This window comes from Tiliqua scincoides, chromosome 3 (genome assembly GCF_035046505.1).
Source record: "Tiliqua scincoides isolate rTilSci1 chromosome 3, rTilSci1.hap2, whole genome shotgun sequence".
Classification (NCBI taxonomy): domain Eukaryota; kingdom Metazoa; phylum Chordata; class Lepidosauria; order Squamata; family Scincidae; genus Tiliqua; species Tiliqua scincoides.
In genome coordinates, this window is record NC_089823.1 from 216,619,786 (window position 1) to 216,638,802 (window position 19,017).

At 44.4% G+C, this 19,017-nt stretch overlaps 2 protein-coding genes and 1 pseudogene across 2 annotated transcripts; all 3 read right to left on the bottom strand.

The window, feature by feature from the left end:
* Positions 1 to 726: 726 nt before the first annotated feature.
* Positions 727 to 3,959, bottom strand: LOC136645297 (amine oxidase [copper-containing] 3-like). Its single transcript, XM_066621531.1, has 3 exons — positions 2,393 to 3,959; positions 1,025 to 1,053; positions 727 to 765 (listed from the first exon to the last, which is right to left on the bottom strand). Exons 1-3 carry the CDS (start codon positions 3,957 to 3,959, stop codon positions 727 to 729), a joined length of 1,635 nt encoding a protein of 544 aa, XP_066477628.1.
* A 3,127-nt stretch (positions 3,960 to 7,086) lies between these two features.
* On the bottom strand, positions 7,087 to 9,200 carry LOC136645298 (amine oxidase [copper-containing] 3-like). Its single transcript, XM_066621532.1, has 2 exons — positions 7,628 to 9,200; positions 7,087 to 7,283 (listed from the first exon to the last, which is right to left on the bottom strand). Exons 1-2 carry the CDS (start codon positions 9,198 to 9,200, stop codon positions 7,087 to 7,089), a joined length of 1,770 nt encoding a protein of 589 aa, XP_066477629.1.
* Positions 9,201 to 10,069: 869 nt separating this feature from the next.
* Positions 10,070 to 13,151, bottom strand: LOC136645299 (primary amine oxidase, lung isozyme-like; annotated as a pseudogene).
* Between the last annotated feature and the right edge of the window lie 5,866 nt (positions 13,152 to 19,017).

Consider the following 19,017-nt stretch of genomic DNA (forward strand, 5'->3'; position numbering starts at 1 on the left):
TGCCCCAGTCTCTGCCCCATTCCTGCCCTCCCTGCACCTTTCTGCCCACCCCACCTGCTCTTTCTGGTTCCTCTGGCATGTGATGGTGGCCAGACTGCACTCAATGGTGGCTTGCCTTTTTTAACAGCAGTAAAGCATGTGGCAGCATGGGAATGAGGATTTTGCAAGGACTGGGCATCTGTTGTGGCAGTCATGAGTACTGCAGAGAGGAGGCCGTACATATGGGCTATAGTTCCAGTAGAGATATGCAGTCAGGGGAGGCTGAGTCTCACCACGTTCCAGCAATTAAAAAAGAAAGTACCTTGCCCTTCTGCACTGCGGCTTGCTTCTCCAGCATAGTCAGTGAGTTGACCCATTTTTGCCCAGCCCACAGCTGTACACATTTGGTCCCTGATGCATATATGCAGCGTTGGGCAGAAATGGCTTAAGCAGTAAACACACACATTACAATACACAGGGAGACAGGTAGCAGCAGATTGCTGTAATCATGGCTGGCTTTCAATTAAAAATAGGCAGGGTGTCTTTGTCAGCAATCGCTGGAGAGGCAGCGTGCAGAACTGCATCAGCTGGTTAGGCTGCAAACAAGGCTATCTTCCAATGAAAAACAGGCAGGGTGCCTGCATCCGGCAGATGCAACAGGGAGAGTTGCCTCTATTCAGTTCAAAGAAAGCCATGAAAACAGCAGAGAGCTTGCACAAAGAGACTCTAAAGCACCAGGGGAGGCAGCTATGCCTCAGGGGGTGTGCTGCTAAGTTCTCCCCAGCTCTGAGCAGGGGAAGAAGAGGTGAAAGTGTTCAAGAAGAGGGGGAGCGTTCCAGTGGCATTGCTAATGAATGTGTAGCCTGGTGCAGAGCTCAAAATGTTGCCCCGGAAGTGATGTCACAACCAAGAGGTGACATCATGCCTGGGCTTTTTGAAAAGTGCAAACTGGGGGGGGGGGGGAACCTGCCTCCTCCCCCCAGCAGTTCACCACCCACTTGGTCTGCCAACTCCCCCAGCTAGTGGCATAGCTCCTATCTGCTACCTGGAATCCAAGAAGGTTTTGTAGCCCCCCTTCCACAACAAAATCAAATTTAATTAAGTAAATAAATAAAAAGTGTGCCCCTTATCGTTACATTGTGCCCCTTATTGAGACATTGTGCTGGAGTGAAGAGGACGGTTATTCTCTCCTTGCTAAATATAAGAGGAGAACCACTTGAAAAAGTGCCTCTTTACCAGTTAGCAGGAGCAGCTGTATGGAGCATACATGGATATGAGAGTTGACTCATATTAACACCTTATTGGTTCCAGGCAGTATCATAATAGCATCTCATTAGATATTAGAACAATCAGTCTCATAGGTCTGTTTTGAGTTAAAGAAATCCACTTTTTGTTCTTTAAGGCAGTTGTGTTTTCATTTTCCGGTTAACTGGACATAACTTTTGATAGAATATAGATATTCTAATGTAGTTTGTTTAATTGCATTCTGCATTAAATTACCTTTCCAATGATATATAACATGATGGTATTATTCATACATAGCAATTTTTCCACAATTTTGACCACTAGTGTCAAGCTCAGCTTGTTGCCCCCCTAAAGCTTGTTGCCCGGTTCAACTGCTACCCCATGAACCCCCTTAGCTACGCCACTGGAGTGTTCAAGTGGCTGTGCCATCCTGGGCCTGGACCTCACTTTACATCACTGAGTTCCAGAGAAGAAGTTGGTGCTATTTCTTGAACACAGAAATACAACTACACAAGGAATCCCTTTCCCTCATTTTATATTTAAAGAATCCTCCATGAACCGAATGGGCAAAAGGAGGTAATTCTTCACTTTGCACATAGTTTGTTTCTGGAATCCCATTGCCACAAGATGTGGTGATGGCCACTGGTTTCATGGTTATAGAAGTAGTTTATTTATTTATTTGGAAAATTTTAATTTCACTTTTCCTATGCCACAGGAAATGCCAAAGGCGGCTTAAAATTCAGATTGAAATATACAATATATAAAAAAGATTGAACATGCTCATGGACAGGTCTATCAATGGCTCCTGATCATAATGACTATGAACTACCTCTGAGTATAGGGACAGTATGCCTCCAATACCTCATTCAAGGTAGCCATGGAAAAAAGATTTACACCTTTCTCTGCTACATGTGGGCTTCCCAGACACAGTGAATTGGACATTGTGGGTAGCAGAATACTGGGCTAGACTACGCTATAGCCTGATCAACTGATGTTATTGATGGAACTAGGGAACCCCTGTCTGATACAGAGTATGAAAATAGTGTCCAGAAACTCTTCACAGTGGAACTGTTAGTTGTCACCAAGCAATTCAGTAAACAAGCATAGAAATTAATTCATTTCCTGAAAATAAAAGGGGAAAAAAGAACAAAAGACAGATACTTACCACCGACGTCCATATCCACTTTGAAATTAATATTGTGAGTGTGTATCGCTCCCAGTGTCCACTTTTCAACTCTGTTGCCAAATTCTGAGGCATCCCCAAAGAAAAACGAAGACTGAATGTACCCACTGGCAGAGACCCTGACACCAACAGCTCCGTTTTGGTGAAACATAAAATCCCAGACATAATCATAATTTTCAGCTGAAGTAATGGATCTGAAAACCAGAACTGAATCAACCAACCCTCCATAAAAGGGATTTTGTGCCCTGTCAAAATGGCGTCGCACAGGCATCTCCGAATTCTGCTCAAAAATGCAGATGCAATTCTTGTGAGTGACAGGTAATGCAGAATCAAAGAAATAGTGTCTGTCCAAATAGGTAGCTAAGTAAGGACAATCAATGCCCTGAATAAGTGTGGAGGCATCATATCCAAGACCATAGCTTATATCCATGTATCTGGTCATCATTGATGCTGGACTGTTACAACCATAAATGGCACTTGCATCTTGCAAGCTTAACTCGTAGACGATTCTCTCCCCCTTAAACCTGATGTCAAAGACATGGGGGCCCTTATATACATCCATCCCAAAGGCAAAACTCCAGGACATGTATTCAACATGGTTTTTCTTGATGCGGTAGCGTGGTCCACGAGGTTCATAGTGCAATGGACCTGGTCCCGTATGTGGAACTCGCTGCTTCAATGATGAGAATCCCCCATCAGAAGGAGCCTTTTTAACTTTGTCCACTTTGACTTGTCCCTGATTGAATTGACTCTCAAGATCTTCCATACTCTCAAAGTATTGCCCATTATAGAACACTTTGAGTACCTTCCACTGAGAAGGATCCAGACTACTGACATCCATCTGCATCTCCAATCCAATTGGGTGCAAGATGTAGCCAGAGACATTCTGGTAAAGAGTTAGCCATATTTTGCGGTCTCCTGATTTTAATCCTGGTGGCAATCCCGCAGGTATCGGGTTGATTCCATTATAATCAATAGCCTTATGCATAAAATTTGGAGCCTTGGTGAATTCCTTATTCTTCAAAAAATTATTCATTTCGTCCCTCTCAGTTCTAAAAAGAACTCTTCGGTAATAAGGCAACTTCCCTCCATACTTCTGCACTGTGACATCTTGGTGATACATTGGCTCTGGAAGAGGACCCACCACATACTCTGTTATATTAGGGGCTTTCTGGTTTCCAAAATAGACCACTGCCAGAGCCTGTCGTGTGGGTCTGATACCTTGATTGTCCAGGTAGTTTAGTGCCTCTTCTTTGGGGGGCAACTGAAGGATAATGGAATAAATGCAGTTGTCAGATACCTTGGCTTGAGGATGGTCTACTAATGGCACTCCCAGGTTCTGTTGCAAGTAGCTCTTCACCTGTATCATCTCTCCAGGACTTAAGTCATCAAATACCAGACTGTAGGCATCATGTTCTGTCTCCTTTGAAGACACCTCCAGTTGCTGTTTCTCACATAACATTGGCTTCCCTTCTCCACTTTTGAATGCCCAGACTAGGATGACTATAGTTGTGCAGATAGCCAGGAGTACACAAGCCAATCTCCAGTTCATTTTCCGTGGTATGGTAAAGCAGGTTCCTCATGCTTTACGGAACACTGGGGTAAATGCAGGTTGAATCAACGATTTATGTACTTGGAGTCCCAGAGGAGGGGAATGTTAAAATGAGTGTAGGTGGAGACCTGTTATGTAAATTTCAATCCTGTATATTACTCTTGCCTTTAGCAAGAAACACCACAAAGTTTATTCTGAAAAAGTTATGTAAATAGACAGCAGAAAATGCACAATTAATGGATTTATCCATGACATTCATACATCTTTTTTCTCATATAATAATAATAATAATAATAATAATAATAATAATAATAATAAACTTTATTTATACCCCGCCCTTCTCCCCAAAGGGACTCAGGGCGGCTTAATTAGTCTCAGGCGACACAATTTGATACTATCTACAGTAATCTTGAACAGCTATACGTTCCTCCTAGGCATCCTTCAGTCTCGGAAGACTATGGTGTCACGCTCTGAATGGTGGTTCTGGAACAGAGTGTCCTCTCCAGTGCACGAAGCCTGGGTAAAGTAGGTATGGAGGATAGGCTGTTACCCATGCAGCAAATCCCCCCTCTCCACGTCGCTGAGATTGTCCAATGGAAAGGCAGAGGCCAATAAGGTTGGTTCCAGAGGCGTCGCAGGAGTTGCCAGAACATGACTGTGTTCAGCCATGAACTGCCTCAGGGACTCCGGCTCCGGATTTTGCCTCGAGGTTGACTCCTGAAGCCTTTTCCATAACTGGATGTAGCCACAAGGCAGTGGAGGTTTGAGATCAGAGTTTTCCTTCTCTCAGATGAGCTGCCTTCAGCTATACGTAAAGGCAGGTAAAATGCACAATATGCAACCAGGTAGTATCTTCCCTCCTTCACATACATGTTCATAAGTGGAAATTTGGGGAAAGCCATATGGAAAATTGATAACAAATCTTCAGGTTTCCCATGGGGATTGAGCTGGGAAGTTCCTGGATCATGGTGGTCACTACCTGCTAGTTTGGGCTGTGTCATTTATGTTGGAAAGCAACCAAATAAAAATGTCATGATCTTTATGATCAGTTTTCTCATGGAGCCAAGAGTCCACCATGCTGTCCAAAGACAGAAATGCATAGGGAAGGTGCTCTGTTACTATGGAGAAAGGCATGAGAATCGGTTTGAAAAGACAGCACTTTCGAAAAGTAAGCCCCTATTGATGTACCATGATTACGTTGTGATGAATTTGCAAAGTCCCAAGAGACTCTTGTCTTGGAGGAAGAATGGGGGAGGAGGGAGGGAGGGCAAAATGTGTGGAGTGCCTAGCAGTTAGCAATACTCCTTTCTTTCTCACTCTCTACTTTCCTTTTTTTCCTGATCAGAATAAAATCTTTTGGGAAAAACATAGCTTTCGCTGCCACCACCAAAGCTGTGAAACCTGTGAAGATTCCTCTGGAAACAAACAGTAGTAGGACGTGGGCAATCTCAGAAATGCGACAACTTGCTTCTTTAACCCAATATTAGGCAGGTGAATTGGTGAACAAATATAAGGGTTTCATTAAAGGGCTGAAGGAACAAAGCAGTAAAAAGGGAGGATGCAAAGGATCAAAGAAAGGCACTTATCAAACAGCAAAAAAGGTAGAGCAAGAGAGAGTGTGGTTTGCATTCATTTCAAAAGGCAAACGGCAAGAAAAAATCAAAAGGCAAGAAGCAAAATAAAACAAATTTCCCTGATGTGATTAACTGATCATGGTTTGCTCACACTGTGCCATGTTCTCGGTTAGACATGCTGTGAGAAGGGTGGGCAATGCTCCTTTTCATTAAAACATCAACTGTTTCCCATACTACTAAACATACTTACCATACTAGTCAGCCCAATTATAATAGGGTCTGTTGGTGCTGGGACTAGTGTTGTACAACTAGCTGTTGTAAAAGGTGACATGCTTTTTGGAGAAGTTGAGCCGCCACTACAGGAAGCTTCAACCCCTGGCACAGCTAAGTCAGTGAGGGGGTTGAGAAGATAGCGGTGAGCAGGCAGCAAGGGACAGGGAAGGGAAGGAAAAAGGAGGAGACTGTGGCGGAATGGGGATGTTATCAGAGACAGCGGTACTGACAATATGTGATCCCACTTCCAGGCCTTGATCCATCAGGTCCACTCAGACATGCACCAGCAAAATCAGAATCAAGTAAACCTATCTAGGTGCCACAGGGCACAATCCTAACCAACGTTCCAGCCCCAAGGTAAGGGAACAAACATTTCCTTACTTTGAGGAGGTCTCCATGACTGCCACCCAACTGCAGGATGCAGCACATGCCCTATTGGCACAGCTGTGTCAGTGCGGGAAAGTTGGTTAGGATTAAAATGTTAAACAGAGGAGACCTCCAGGACTGCTCTCCCCCACTGGATGCAACATGTGCTCTGGTGGCATGGCTGCGTTTGTGTATGGGGCAGAGGGAGAAATCAATACAATTGTGCTATGTGAGAGACCTTATAAAATGAGGGTTGATGCATGCCATTGGTCCATCAAACTAGATGGCTTACAACCATCTGGCATTTTAATCTGCCCCTTGCCCTGGTTAGGTGGGCTGTTGGATGTCCAATTCTCTGTTGCATGCAGATTCCCACAGCAGGGTTGGCTACTGTCTATTGTTCTGGGGGACACCAGACATGAAAAGAGGCAATCCACAAAATGACCTTATCAGCAGTGTTATGTTGCTTTCCAGCAATGGAGCTGGATTCAAAGAGTCTCAGGACTACATCTATTGTAGCAGGATGTCTCAGCAGGTTGTTATGAGCCTGAAACATCAAAGAAGCTGGGGGGGGGGAGAGAGAGAACTGAAAGAGTACAGGGATCATGAGTACTGTAGCAAGGAGGCCATAAATATGGGCTATAGTTCCAGGGAAGAAAACAGTGCCATATCTAGAACACAGATATACATACTATTGTGAAAGGAATCTCTATCATTTTAAATTTACAAACTACTCAGTAACTGGGATGGAAAAAGGAGATAATTATTCAGCAAGAACATAATTAGTCTCTGGAATTCATTGCAAAACGGTCTGGTGACAGCCACTCATTTCAATGGTTTTAGATTGAACAACTTCATGGAGGAGAAGTATATCAATGGCTCCTGGCCATAATGACTATGCACTACTGCTGCATCTAGTGGCAGTAGACCTTCAGTGTCACCTTCAGGGCAGCCACAGAAAAAGAAGATGTAGGAGAGAAAAGCATATATGTGGATCTTCCCAGAGAATAGGCATTGCGGCTAACAGAATAATGGGCTAAAGAGGTCCATCGCCTGATCCAGCAGGATGCTTCATATTGATGAAAATAGTTTTTCTTTGGATCACTTGAAGCTTAAAAACATGAAGCTTAGAAATAGCACCCAGAAACGCTAAAAAGTGAAGCTATTAGTTGCTCACAAGCAAGTCACTAAACAAGAATAATATATGTGGATCTTCCCAGAGAATAGGCATTGCGGCTAACAGAATAATGGGCTAAACAGGTCCATCGCCTGATCCAGCAGGATGCTTCATATTGATGAAAATAGTTTTCCATTAGAACACTTGAAGCTTAAAAACATGAAGCTTAGAAATAGCACCCAGAAACGCTAAAAAGTGAAGCTGTTAGTTGCCCACAAGCAAGTCACTAAACAAGAATAGAAGTTAATTCATTTCCTGAAATAAAAAAAGACACTTACCACCAACATCCATATCCACTTTGAAGTTAATATTGTGAGTGTGAATTGTTCCCAGTGTCCACTTTTCAACTCTGTTGCCAAATTCTGAGGCATCCCCCCCAAAAAACGAAGACTGGATGTACCCACTGGCATGAACCTTGACCCCAACAGCTCCATTTTGGTGAAACATAAAATCCCAGACATAGTCATAGTTATCAATTGCAGATATGCTCCTGAAGACAAGAGCTGAATCAGCCAACCCTCCATAAAAGGGATTCTGTGCCCTGTCAAAATGGCGTCGCAAAGGCACCTCCGAATTCTGTTCAAAAATGCAGATGGAATTTTTGTGAGTGACAGGTAATGTGGAAGCAAACAAATAGTATCTGTCCAAGTAGGTAGCTAAGTAAGGACAATCAATGCCCGGAATAAGTGTAAAGGCATCATTTCCAAGACCAAAACTTAAATCCATGTATCTGGCCTGCATTGGTGAGGGACTGTTAGAGCCATAGATAGCACTTGCATCTTGTAAGCTTAACTCATAGACGATTCTCTCCCCCTTAAACCTGATGTCAAAGACACGGGGCCCACCATATGCATCCATCCCAAAGGCAAAACTCCAGGACATGAAGTCAACTTGGTTATTCCTGATGCGGTAGCGTGGTCCACGAGGTTCATAGTGCAATGGACCTGGTCCCGTGTGTGGAACACGCTGCTTCAGCGATGAGTATCCCCCATCAGAAGGAGCCTTTTTAACTTTGACCACTTTGACATGTCCCTGATTGAACTGACTCTCAAGATCTTCCATGTTCTCAAAGTATTGTCCATTATAGAACACTTTGAGTACTTTCCACTGAGAAGCATCTAGATTACTGAAATCCACCTGCACCTCCAATCCAGTTGGGTGTACATAATAGCCAGACACATTCTGGACATGAGACACCCATATTTTGCGATCTCCTGATTTTAGCCCTGGTGGGATTCCACCAGTGTATATCAGGTTGGTTCCATTGTAATCAATAACCTTGTTCATAAAGTTTGGAGCCTTGGGATATTCCTCATTCTTCAGAAACCCATAAATTTCTTTTGTCTCAGTTTCCAATAAAAACCTTCGGTTATAAGGCAACTTCCCTCCATACTTCTGTACTGTGACGTCTTTATGGTAGGTTGGCTCTGGAAGAGGACCTACCACATACTCTGTTACATTTGGAGCTTTCTGATTTCCAAAATACACCACAGCCAGACTTTGTCGTGTGGGTTTGATGCCTTGGTGGTCCAGGAACTCCAGTACCTCTGTTTTGGGGGGCAACTGTAGGACGATGGAATAAATGCAGTTGTCAGATGATTTAGCTTCAGGAGCATCTATTAATGGCACTCCCAGGTTCTGTTGCAAGTAGCTCTTCACCTGTATCATCTCTCCAGGACTTAAGTCATCAAATACCAGACTGTGGGCATCATTTTCTGTCTCCTTTGAGGACACCTCCATTTGCTGTTTCTCACATAACATTGGCTTCCCTTCTCCACTTTTGAATGCCCAGACTAGGATGACTATAGTTGTGCAGATAGCCAGGAGTACACAAGCCAATCTCCAGTTCATTTTCCGTGGTATGGTAAAGCAGGTTCCTCATGCTTTATGGACTACTGGGGCAAATGCAGGTTGATACTTGGAGTCTCAGAGGAGGGCAGTATTAAAATGAGTATAGGTGGAGACCTATTATGTAAATTTCAATTCTGAATAATACTCTTGCCTTTAGCAACCACCACTACAAAGTTTGTTCTGAAAAAGTTATATACAGAGACAGCAGAAAATGCAATTACACAATTAATGGATGTATCCATGACATTTAGACATTTTTTTCTCTCATTTAATTAGTCTCAGGCTGCACAATTTGATACTATCTACAGTAATCTTACTTGAACAGCTATATGTAAGGGCAGGTAAAATGCTCAATATGTATCCAGGTAATATCCTCCCTCCTTCACATACATGTTCATAAGTGGAAATTTGGGGAAAGCCATATGGAAAATTGATAAATCTTCAGGTTTCCCATGGGGATTGAGCTGGGAAGTTCCTGGTTCGTGGTGGTCACTACCTGCTAGTTTGGGCTGTGTCATTTATGTTGGAAAGCAACCAAATAAAAATGTCATGATCTTTATGATCAGTTTTCTCATGGAGCCAAGAGTCCACCATGCTGTCCAAAGACAGAAATGTATAGGGAAGGTGCTCTGTTACTATGGAGAAAGGCATGAGAATTGGTTTGAAAAGACAGCACTTTCGAAAAGTAAGCTCCTATTGATGCACCATGATTACGTTGTGATGAATTTGCAAACTCCCAAGAGACTCTCGTGTTGGAGGAAGAATGGGGGAGGAGGGAGGGAGGGCAAAATGTGTGGAGTGCCTAACAGCTATACTCCTTTCTTTCTCACTCTCTACTTTCCTCTTTTTCCTGATCAGAATAAAATCTGTTAGGAAAAACTATAGCTTTCGCTGCCACCACCAAAGCTGGAAGCTTGGACAGAGGATATTGCCTTCGGGAGCCATACTCCCAGGATCCCTGGCCCATAAACCAGTGGAGATTCCACTGGAAACAAACAGAAGTAGGACACAGGCGATCTCAGAAATGTGACAACTTAAGCCCTCCAGGACTGCCTCATTGGATGCAACATGTGCTCTGGTGGCATGGCTGCGTTTGTGTATGGGGTGGAGGGAGAAATCAATAGCATTGTGCTGTGTGAGAGACCTTATAAAATGAGATTTGATGCATGCCATTGGTCCATCAAACTAGATGGCTTACTATCTAGCATTGTAACCTGCCCCTGGTTAGGTGGGCTGTTGGATGTCCAATTCTCTGTTGCATGCAGATTCCCACAGCAGGGTTGGCTATTATCTATTGTTCTGGGGGACACCAGACATGAAAAGAGGCAATCCACAAAATGACCTTATCAGCAGTGTTATGTTGCTTTCCAGCAATGGCGCTGGATTCAAAGAGTCTCAGGAGTACATCTATTGTAGCAGGATGTCTCAGCAGGTTGTTATGAGCCTGAAACATCAAAGAAGCTGGGGGGGGGGGAGAGAACTGAAAGAGTACAGGGATCATGAGTACTGTAGCAAGGAGGCCATAAATATGGGCTATAGTTCCAGGGAAGAAAACAGTGCCATATCTAGAACACAGATATACATACTATTGTGAAAGGAATCTCTATCATTTTAAGTTTACAAACTACTCAGTAACTGGGATGGAAAAAGGAGATAATTATTCAGCAAGAACATAATTAGTCTCTGGAATTCATTGCAAAACGGTCTGGTGACAGCCACTCATTTCAATGGTTTTAGATTGAACAACTTCATGGAGGAGAAGTATATCAATGGCTCCTGGCCATAATGACTATGCACTACTGCTGCATCTAGTGGCAGTAGACCTTCAGTGTCACCTTCAGGGCAGCCACAGAAAAAGAAGATGTAGGAGAGAAAAGCATATATGTGGATCTTTCCAGAGAATAGGCATTGCGGCTAACAGAATAATGGGCTAAACAGGTCCATCGCCTGATCCAGCAGGATGCTTCATATTGATGAAAATAGTTTTCCATTAGAACACTTGAAGCTTAAAAACATGAAGCTTAGAAACAGCACCCAGAAATGCTAAAAAGTGAAGCTGTTAGTTGCCCACAAGCAAGTCACTAAACAAGAATAGAAGTTAATTCATTTCCTGAAATAAAAAAAGACACTTACCACCAACATCCATATCCACTTTGAAGTTAATATTGTGAGTGTGAATTGTTCCCAGTGTCCACTTTTCAACTCTGTTGCCAAATTCTGAGGCATCCTCAAAGAAAAACGAAGACTGGATGTACCCACTGGCATGAACCCTGAACCCAGCAGCTCCGTTTTGGCAAAATATAAAATCCCAGATATGCCGTATTTTTTGCTCCATAAGACGCACCTGACCATAAGATGCACCTAGTTTTTAGAGGAGGAAAACTTACTTTTAAAGTAAGCCTGCCCTCCCCCTGTGGCGCCTGTGCAAATGAGGACCTTGCCCCCAGTGCAGACCTTGCCCCCACTATTCGCTCCATAAGACGCACACACTTTCCTCCCCACTTTCCCCCCCACATAAGATGAAGAAACGTGCGTCTTATGGAGCGAAAAATACGGTAATCATTGTTACCAACTGTAGATATGCTCCTGAAGACAAGAACTGAATCAGCCAACCCTCCATAAAAGGGATTCTGTGCCCTGTCAAAATGACGTCTCACAGGTATCTCTGAATTCAATTCAAAAATGCAGATGCAATTTTAGTGAGTGACAGGTAATGTGGAAGCAAACAAATAGTGTCTGTCCAAGTCTGTCCAAGCTAAGTAAGGACAATCAATGCCCAGAATAAGTGTGAAGGCATCATTTCCAAGACCAAAGCTTAAATCCATGTATCTGGCCTGCATTGGTGAGGGACTGTTGGAGCCACAGATGGCACTTGCATTTTGCAAGCTTAACTCATAGACGATTCTCTCCCCCTTAAACCTGATGTCAAAGACACGGGGGACCCTGTTTGCCTCCATCCCAAAGGCAAAACTCCAGGACGTGGTCAACTTGGTTATTCCTGATGCGGTAGCGTGGTCCACGAGGTTCATAGTGCAATGGACCTGGTCCTGTGTGTGGAACACGCTGCTTCAGTGATGAGTATCCCCCATCAGAAGGAGCCTTTCTAACTTTGTCCACTTTGACATGTCCCTGATTGAACTGACTCTCAAGATCTTCCATGTTCTCAAAGTATTGTCCATTATAGAACACTTTGAGTACTTTCCACTGAGAAGCATCTAGATTACTGAAATCCACCTGCACCTCCAATCCAGTTGGGTGTACATAATAGCCAGACACATTCTGGACATGAGACACCCATATTTTGCGATCTCCTGATTTTAGCCCTGGTGGGATTCCACCGGTGTATATCAGGTTGGTTTCATTGTAAACAATAACCTTGTTCATAAAGTTTGGATTCTTGGGATATTCCTCATTCTTCAGAAACCCATAAATTTCTTTTGTCTCAGTTCCCAAAAATAGCCTTCGGTTATAAGGCAACATCCCTCCATACTTCTGTACTGTGATGTCTTTGTGGTAGGTTGGCTCTGGAAGAGGACCTACCACATACTCTGTTACATTTGGAGCTCTCTGATTTCCAAAATACACCACAGCCAGACCTTGTTGTGTGGGTTTGATGCCTTGGTGGTCCAGGAACTCCAGTACCTCTGTTTTGGGGGGCAACTGCAGGACAATGGAATAAGTGCAGTTGTCAGATGTTTTAGCTTCAGGAGCATCTACTAGTGGCACTCCCAGGTTCTGTTGCAAGAATGTCTTCACTTGTATCATTTCTCCAGTACTTAAGTTATCAAATACCAGACTGTGGGCAACATTGTCTACCTTCTTTGAGGTCACCTCCAGGTTTGGTTTCTCACAAACCATGGGCTTTCCTCCTCCACTATACAGCACCCAGACAAAGATGAAGGCTATAGTTGTGCAGTTATCCAGGCATGCACCAGCCCATTTCAAGTTCATTCCTAGCATAGCTGTACAGCAGATGGCAGGGCTTTCAGAATAGTCAGTAGAGCCCTCATGTAATCAGCAAACAATGCAGTTAAAGCCAAGATGTCAGCAATGCCAATTTTAAAAAGGCAAGAGGGAGGAGGCTTCTGTGATAAATGGTGCTTTGTGGTTTCTAAAAAAAATACCGCAACCAATTTCAAGTTCATTTTCAGCAGAATTTAAAGCGAGTTTGAACTCATCTCTTTCTCTAGCAGAGATGCCCATGTTGCATTTTGGATCTTCTTTCTCTTCCATTTATTGGTCACTCCTAAAACCTCTGGGAGTGCCCTTGCTTCTGCTCTTCAGGTTTCTTTCTCAGTAAGACAGCTCCTCCATTTTGGGTCTTGCTAAGGAGCATCTTTGTAGTCTATGTATTATCCTCCTCTGGAACTGGAATCTCAAAACACCAGCAGAAAAGGATTGGTAAATCGCTCCTCCTTTTGACCTTCATAATAGCTCTCTCTCTCTCTCTCAATTCCCCAAAAGATTCAGTCACCTTCTCCAACTAAGTATTTCTTCTGTCATTTGAAGCTCAGAATCTGACCTTAAGCAAAGTAATTGAAAGTAAACATGTCTTTTACTGTTATCTACATTTCTTTAATAAACATCTTCTGAAAAGCTCAGTCTTATGGTTACTGGTAGGTAGCCTAATTTTTGAGGCACTCTGAGGTTATTTGCACTGCTCACCTACGCCAAGGATCCAAAAACTGCGACACTGCTAAATTTGACCTCTCGCTCTGAAATTATGCTAATCTCCCCATTTAGTTATTGTGTGTGTGACACGTGTAGGACACACATGTGAATGAGCATTGTTGGCAACATGATGACAGTGCATGTTAAATGTTTTGAACATTCTGACACAGCTAACAATCTGGCCAGAAGGCTTGCCATGGTTGGTGGCAGCTGTTGCTGTGTTCCTCTTTTTCACAAAGGAGACATCAGCCGAACATCAACCACTCATTGCTTATCCACACTGCATATCCACAGCTGAACATCATTGATGATGGCCACTATTAGGACTTCCCATCCAAGGGTTACTGGGGAGGGTGTCAGCCTGAAGTCAGCTGTATCTCGCACAACCCCCTTGCCAGTTCACCATGCCAGCACTTCCCAGACTACCACCATTGAAGCTGGGTGGATTGCAATAATTGCCTCTTTGCACGTCTGATGCAACCTCCCCAAATGACTCATTTTAAGAAACAGCATAGGAGGACTGTGATCATTGCTGCTGCTGCTGCTGCATCCTCTCCCTCACCACTCCCATCACTCCTTCTTCAAAGCAAGTCAGGCAGGGAGGATACTGGGAACTCTCAGAAACCTTCCTGCTCAGCCAATTTTAAAGAAATGGTACACAGAGATGGTGGAATAGCAGTGGAGTGCTCCTCATTTTTTAAAAATCAGAATACTATGAGGTGTTATAATTAAAAGATGCAAAATATTTCAACCACTCACAAGTACATGGTTTAAAATGTTTACGGTGCAATTCACATGCTTAATTTCTATTGTTCTCAATAGAGATTAAAATATGCTTAACCTGAGACTGGTGTATGGATAGTTTTGACAACGGAACATGGGTCTGCTGGCATAAAATGGTTGCTGATGGTGCAGACAGTGTGCCGTCAGCAGCCATTTGTGAGCACCACCACAAGAGGCAGCAGTGCTGCAGTGACACTGCCAGAGCCCACTGCCCCTACTGGAACCAGTAAGAGCCAACAGTGGGGGGGGGGGTGGAATGTGGATGGAACAGGGGAGGAAGGGGGAGAAACAGGGGAGTGTCTAAGAAGAAACAGTGGGCAGAAGGGGGCATATATCAGCAGCTGTGACTTGCATCAATATCCTTGCCCCATTTTCTCCCCATTCCCTCTCCATTACTCGTCTTGGACCTGCACCAGCAAAGTAGCTGGCACAGATCTAGGTTACCCATTGGACGAACAGAGACTTACCCCGTTGTTCCTTTCCCTGGAGGAGACCTCTGTGACTGTTCTCCCCATAGGATGCAGTTTGCACTGTGGTGGCATGGCTACATTGGAGGGGGCGATGTGCTGAGCTGCCCAGCACACGGGGCTGGTGCAGTGCTGAAACTGGCTGCCACAGCATCCTAAACATACATGGCAGCCGCAGGCATTTCCTTGGGGGAAAGGGACTTTTGTCCCCTTTCCCCAGCTAAGGAAAGTAGCACCTCAATGGGGTTACTCGATTCTGTGGCTGCTCTTTAGCCGGCGCAGAATCAAGGAGTCCCGTGGCATTCTGCGTGGCCTGACACAGGGCTCTGAATCCGGTGGAGCTGAGCTCTGCTGCTACTGCCCTCCCTTCTACCCTGCTCCCCCCCTCAGCTATGCCTCCTTTCTGTCCCAGAACACTTCCCCATGCCCCCACTCAACTCTTCACCACTTGGTGGTCTGAGCAAACTTCCAGGTGGAGGACCGTGGGCCCAACATCAGAGTTGGCCTAGCACAGACTCACACTGGCCTAGCTGTGATGCTGGGACTATGGTAAGACTCGCAAATGTGCCTTACAGCACATTTGCAACAGTGTGCGCCAGCGGTGACAGGTGCTCGAGGCTCAGAATTGGGCCCTTAGGATTGGGCTGTAAGTCTCTCTGTTTTCAGTGGAGACTACATTCTTAACAGTGCACATCCTTTTACTTTCATTGGCACTGAAAACATTTAGTTTTCTTTGAGTTATGCCCTTCATGTAGTCACAACTTGGGAAATATCATTCAGAACTGAGCATGGAGAGAGATTGGTCTCCCCATTCAGTGAAATTCATTGGCAGTTTTGAATCCTGAGTGACTTTACTACCCTCTAGTGAAAAATAAATGAACTTCATAAAAGGAAACTCCTGTTTAACCTGTGGAGTTCTCCTGTATATTGTACTGTATATCGAAGTAATTCAATATACAGTATCTAAAATATCCACTACAATAAGCATTATGAATATATAATATGAACTCTGGATTATGGGGAGATATTTCATCTAAGGAGGAGGGCAAGGAAAACCAGTTAGGAACTGCAGGGAACATTCTTCCTCCTTCCCCCCCTACCCCTGTCACAGTCACATCATAAATGATTCTTCTTTTAGAGCACCTGTATCACTGGTTATGACAAAGAAACCACAGTAAAATATTCTCAAAAGAAACTCATTCTTGCAATCTAATCCTGAACATCGTCAAGGGCAGCCCTTTCAACCATGTTGTGAATATAGGCTTCCCCAATTTGAAATGGTGCCCAAAAAGGTTTGGATTGAGATATGTTGGACTGCAGTGCCTATTTTGGGCTAGAAAAGGAAAACCTTCATGCTTTCCTTAAGATGAGGCTATGCATTTGCCGTTCCTTTATGATGTGGCTAGTCCTTCTGAAACGGTAGTAGATGTCTGCGCTGTATCACCTACCGTATTTTTCACTGCATTCCCTCCCAAAAAAAGTGGGGGGGGGGAAGTGTGTGCGTCTTATGGAGCGAATATTGCAAAAAAGAGTGCACGTTGGAGACCTTAATGAAGGGGGGATCTTCATGCCAGTTTATGATCCCATTCACCCTAATAAAGGGAGAGATCACGCCAGTTTATGCTCACATTCAAAAAATGTCATTCAAAAAATGTGGCATTAGCAATGCCTTAGATGGAAGTGAAGATGGTATCTTACATGAAGACAGCGAACAAAGTGATGTCAGTGATTGTGAGCAAATGAGCTTCATAAATTCTGACTCTAGCAATGATGAGTTCTTGGGGTTTCCAGAAAACTAGAGTACTCAAACCTTTAAGTCTCTCCATTTGTTAATGACAGTGATAATGGTTCTTAATGCCACTGTTGACTGCTGTTCACTTTACATGGTTCAAATGTTATTCTGTTATAGTTTATTAAATATTTTATTACACTATTTGGTTCAGAATATTTTTTTTCCTGTTTTCCTCCTCTAAAAAATAGGTGCGTCTTATGGTCAGGTGCATCTTATGGAGCGAAAAATACGGTATGCTTTGTGCCCATTTCTGCACAGCAGACACCATGAGCAAGTGGAAACAGATCCATAGCTCCACAATTGTGAATTGATTCTTTCCTTGCTTTCACAGTGAATCCCAGGCGGATGTCCATATGCAGAAGGCAAAGCAGTAAATCTGTTGCTGGTTTCTACATGGGAACCCAGCAGGATGTTCCACAAATGCAACACCTCTACCACACACCAAAGAGGATCATTGGATCAGGACAAGTTTCACCAGCAGACAGCAGGGAACTTGCTGTGAGAACAAAGTGCTTAGTTCTGGCCATCATCTGCTTAATGACATCACTTCCTGCTTAATGATGTCACTACAAGTTCTCAGCAAGCGCCATGAATGCTATTCAGCCCATTTTATGACACAAGCGGATTATCTGGATCCTTTTCAATCTGGTTTCAGGCCGGGCTTTGGGATGGAAACTGCCTCGGTCGTCTTGGTGGATGACCTACGCCGGGGACTGGACAGGGGGAGTGCATCCCTGTTGGTCCTGCTGGACCTCTCGGCAGCTTTCGATACCATCGACCATGGTATCCTTCTGGGCCGATTGGCTGAGCTGGGAGTTGGAGGCACTGTTTTGCGGTGGTTCCGCTCCTACTTGGAAGGTCGGTCCCAGATGGTGGTGCTGGGGGATGCCTGTTCGGCACCCTGGCCATTGAGGTGCGGGGTGCCACAGGGTTCAATTCTGTCCCCCATGCTATTTAATTTCTACATGAAACCACTGGGAGAGGTCATCCAGGGGTTTGGAGTGGGGTGTCATCAGTACGCGGATGACACCCAGCTTTATCTCTCCTTTCCTCCAGACTCCAGGGTGGCGGTTGAGGGCCTGGAGCGCTGTCTGGAAGCAGTGAGGATCTGGATGGGGGCTAACAAGCTGAAATTAAATCTGGATAAGACAGAGGCTCTCCTGGTTCGGAAATCCTCGATGCAGGTGCTGGATTATCAGCTTGCTCTGAATGGGGTTGCACTCCCTCTGAAGGAGCAGGTCCGCAGCTTGAGGGTCCACCTGGACTCGCAGCTGCGCCTGGATTCCCAGGTGGCGGCTGTGGCTAGGGGGGCCTTCGCTCAGCTTCGGCTGGTGCGCCAGCTGCGTCCATACTTGGATCGTGCAGACCTGGCCACGGTGATCCATGCTACGGTGACATCGAGGTTAGATTATTGTAACACGCTTTATGTGGGGCTGCCCCGAAGACAGTTCGGAAACTGCAATTAGTGCAGAATGCGGCGGCCCGTGTGGTCACTGGAGCTAGGGGGTTTGACTCTGTCAGCCCACTTCTCCGGGGGCTACATTGGCTGCCCATTCGTTTCCGGGCCCAATTCAAGGTGCTGGTTTTGACCTTTAAAGCCCTATACTGCTCTGGGCCAGGATATCTTAGAGATTGCCTACTCCCGTACAATCCGGCTCGTCCTCTCAGGTCATCAGAGAAGGCCTTTTTACAAGTGCCACCACCTAAGGAGGTACGTGGGGCGGCGGCAAGAAATAGGTCCTTCTCGGTAGTGGCACCAACGTTGTGGAACTCCCTTCCTCTTGACTTGAGAATGGCTCCCTCTCTTGAGACTTTTTGGCGAGGCCTGAAAACCTTGTTGTTTAACCAAGCCTTCTGACTTCATGGCCTTTTTAACATCTTTTATACATCTTTTAGTTGCTTTTTTACAGGCCTGATTCCTCTGCTGTTTTATGATCTTTTATTCTGACTTTTATCTGACTACTGTTTTTATGGGTTCTGCTAATGTGTTTTTTTAATATGTTTTTATCTGTTTGTGAAATTATGTTTTAATCTGTTTTATATGTTGTTAGCCACCCTGGGTCCCTTTGGGGAGAAGGGCGGGATAGAAATAAAGTTTATTATT

Excerpts from the sequence above, each read along its gene's own strand:
- LOC136645297 (XM_066621531.1), bottom strand. The coding sequence starts at position 3,959 with ATGAACTGGAGATTGGCTTGTGTACTCCTGGCTATCTGCACAACTATA. Across the intron at positions 1,054-2,392 it reads CAAAGTGGATATGGACGTCG|GGGGGCTACAAAACCTTCTT; the intron begins GTGGTAAGTATC and ends TTGTTGTGGAAG. Across the intron at positions 766-1,024 it reads AAAACCTTCTTGGATTCCAG|AGCTGGGGAGAACTTAGCAG; the intron begins GTAGCAGATAGG and ends TCCCCTGCTCAG.
- LOC136645298 (XM_066621532.1), bottom strand. The coding sequence starts at position 9,200 with ATGAACTGGAGATTGGCTTGTGTACTCCTGGCTATCTGCACAACTATA. Across the intron at positions 7,284-7,627 it reads AGTGGATATGGATGTTGGTG|CTTCAAGTGATCCAAAGAAA; the intron begins GTAAGTGTCTTT and ends CATGTTTTTAAG.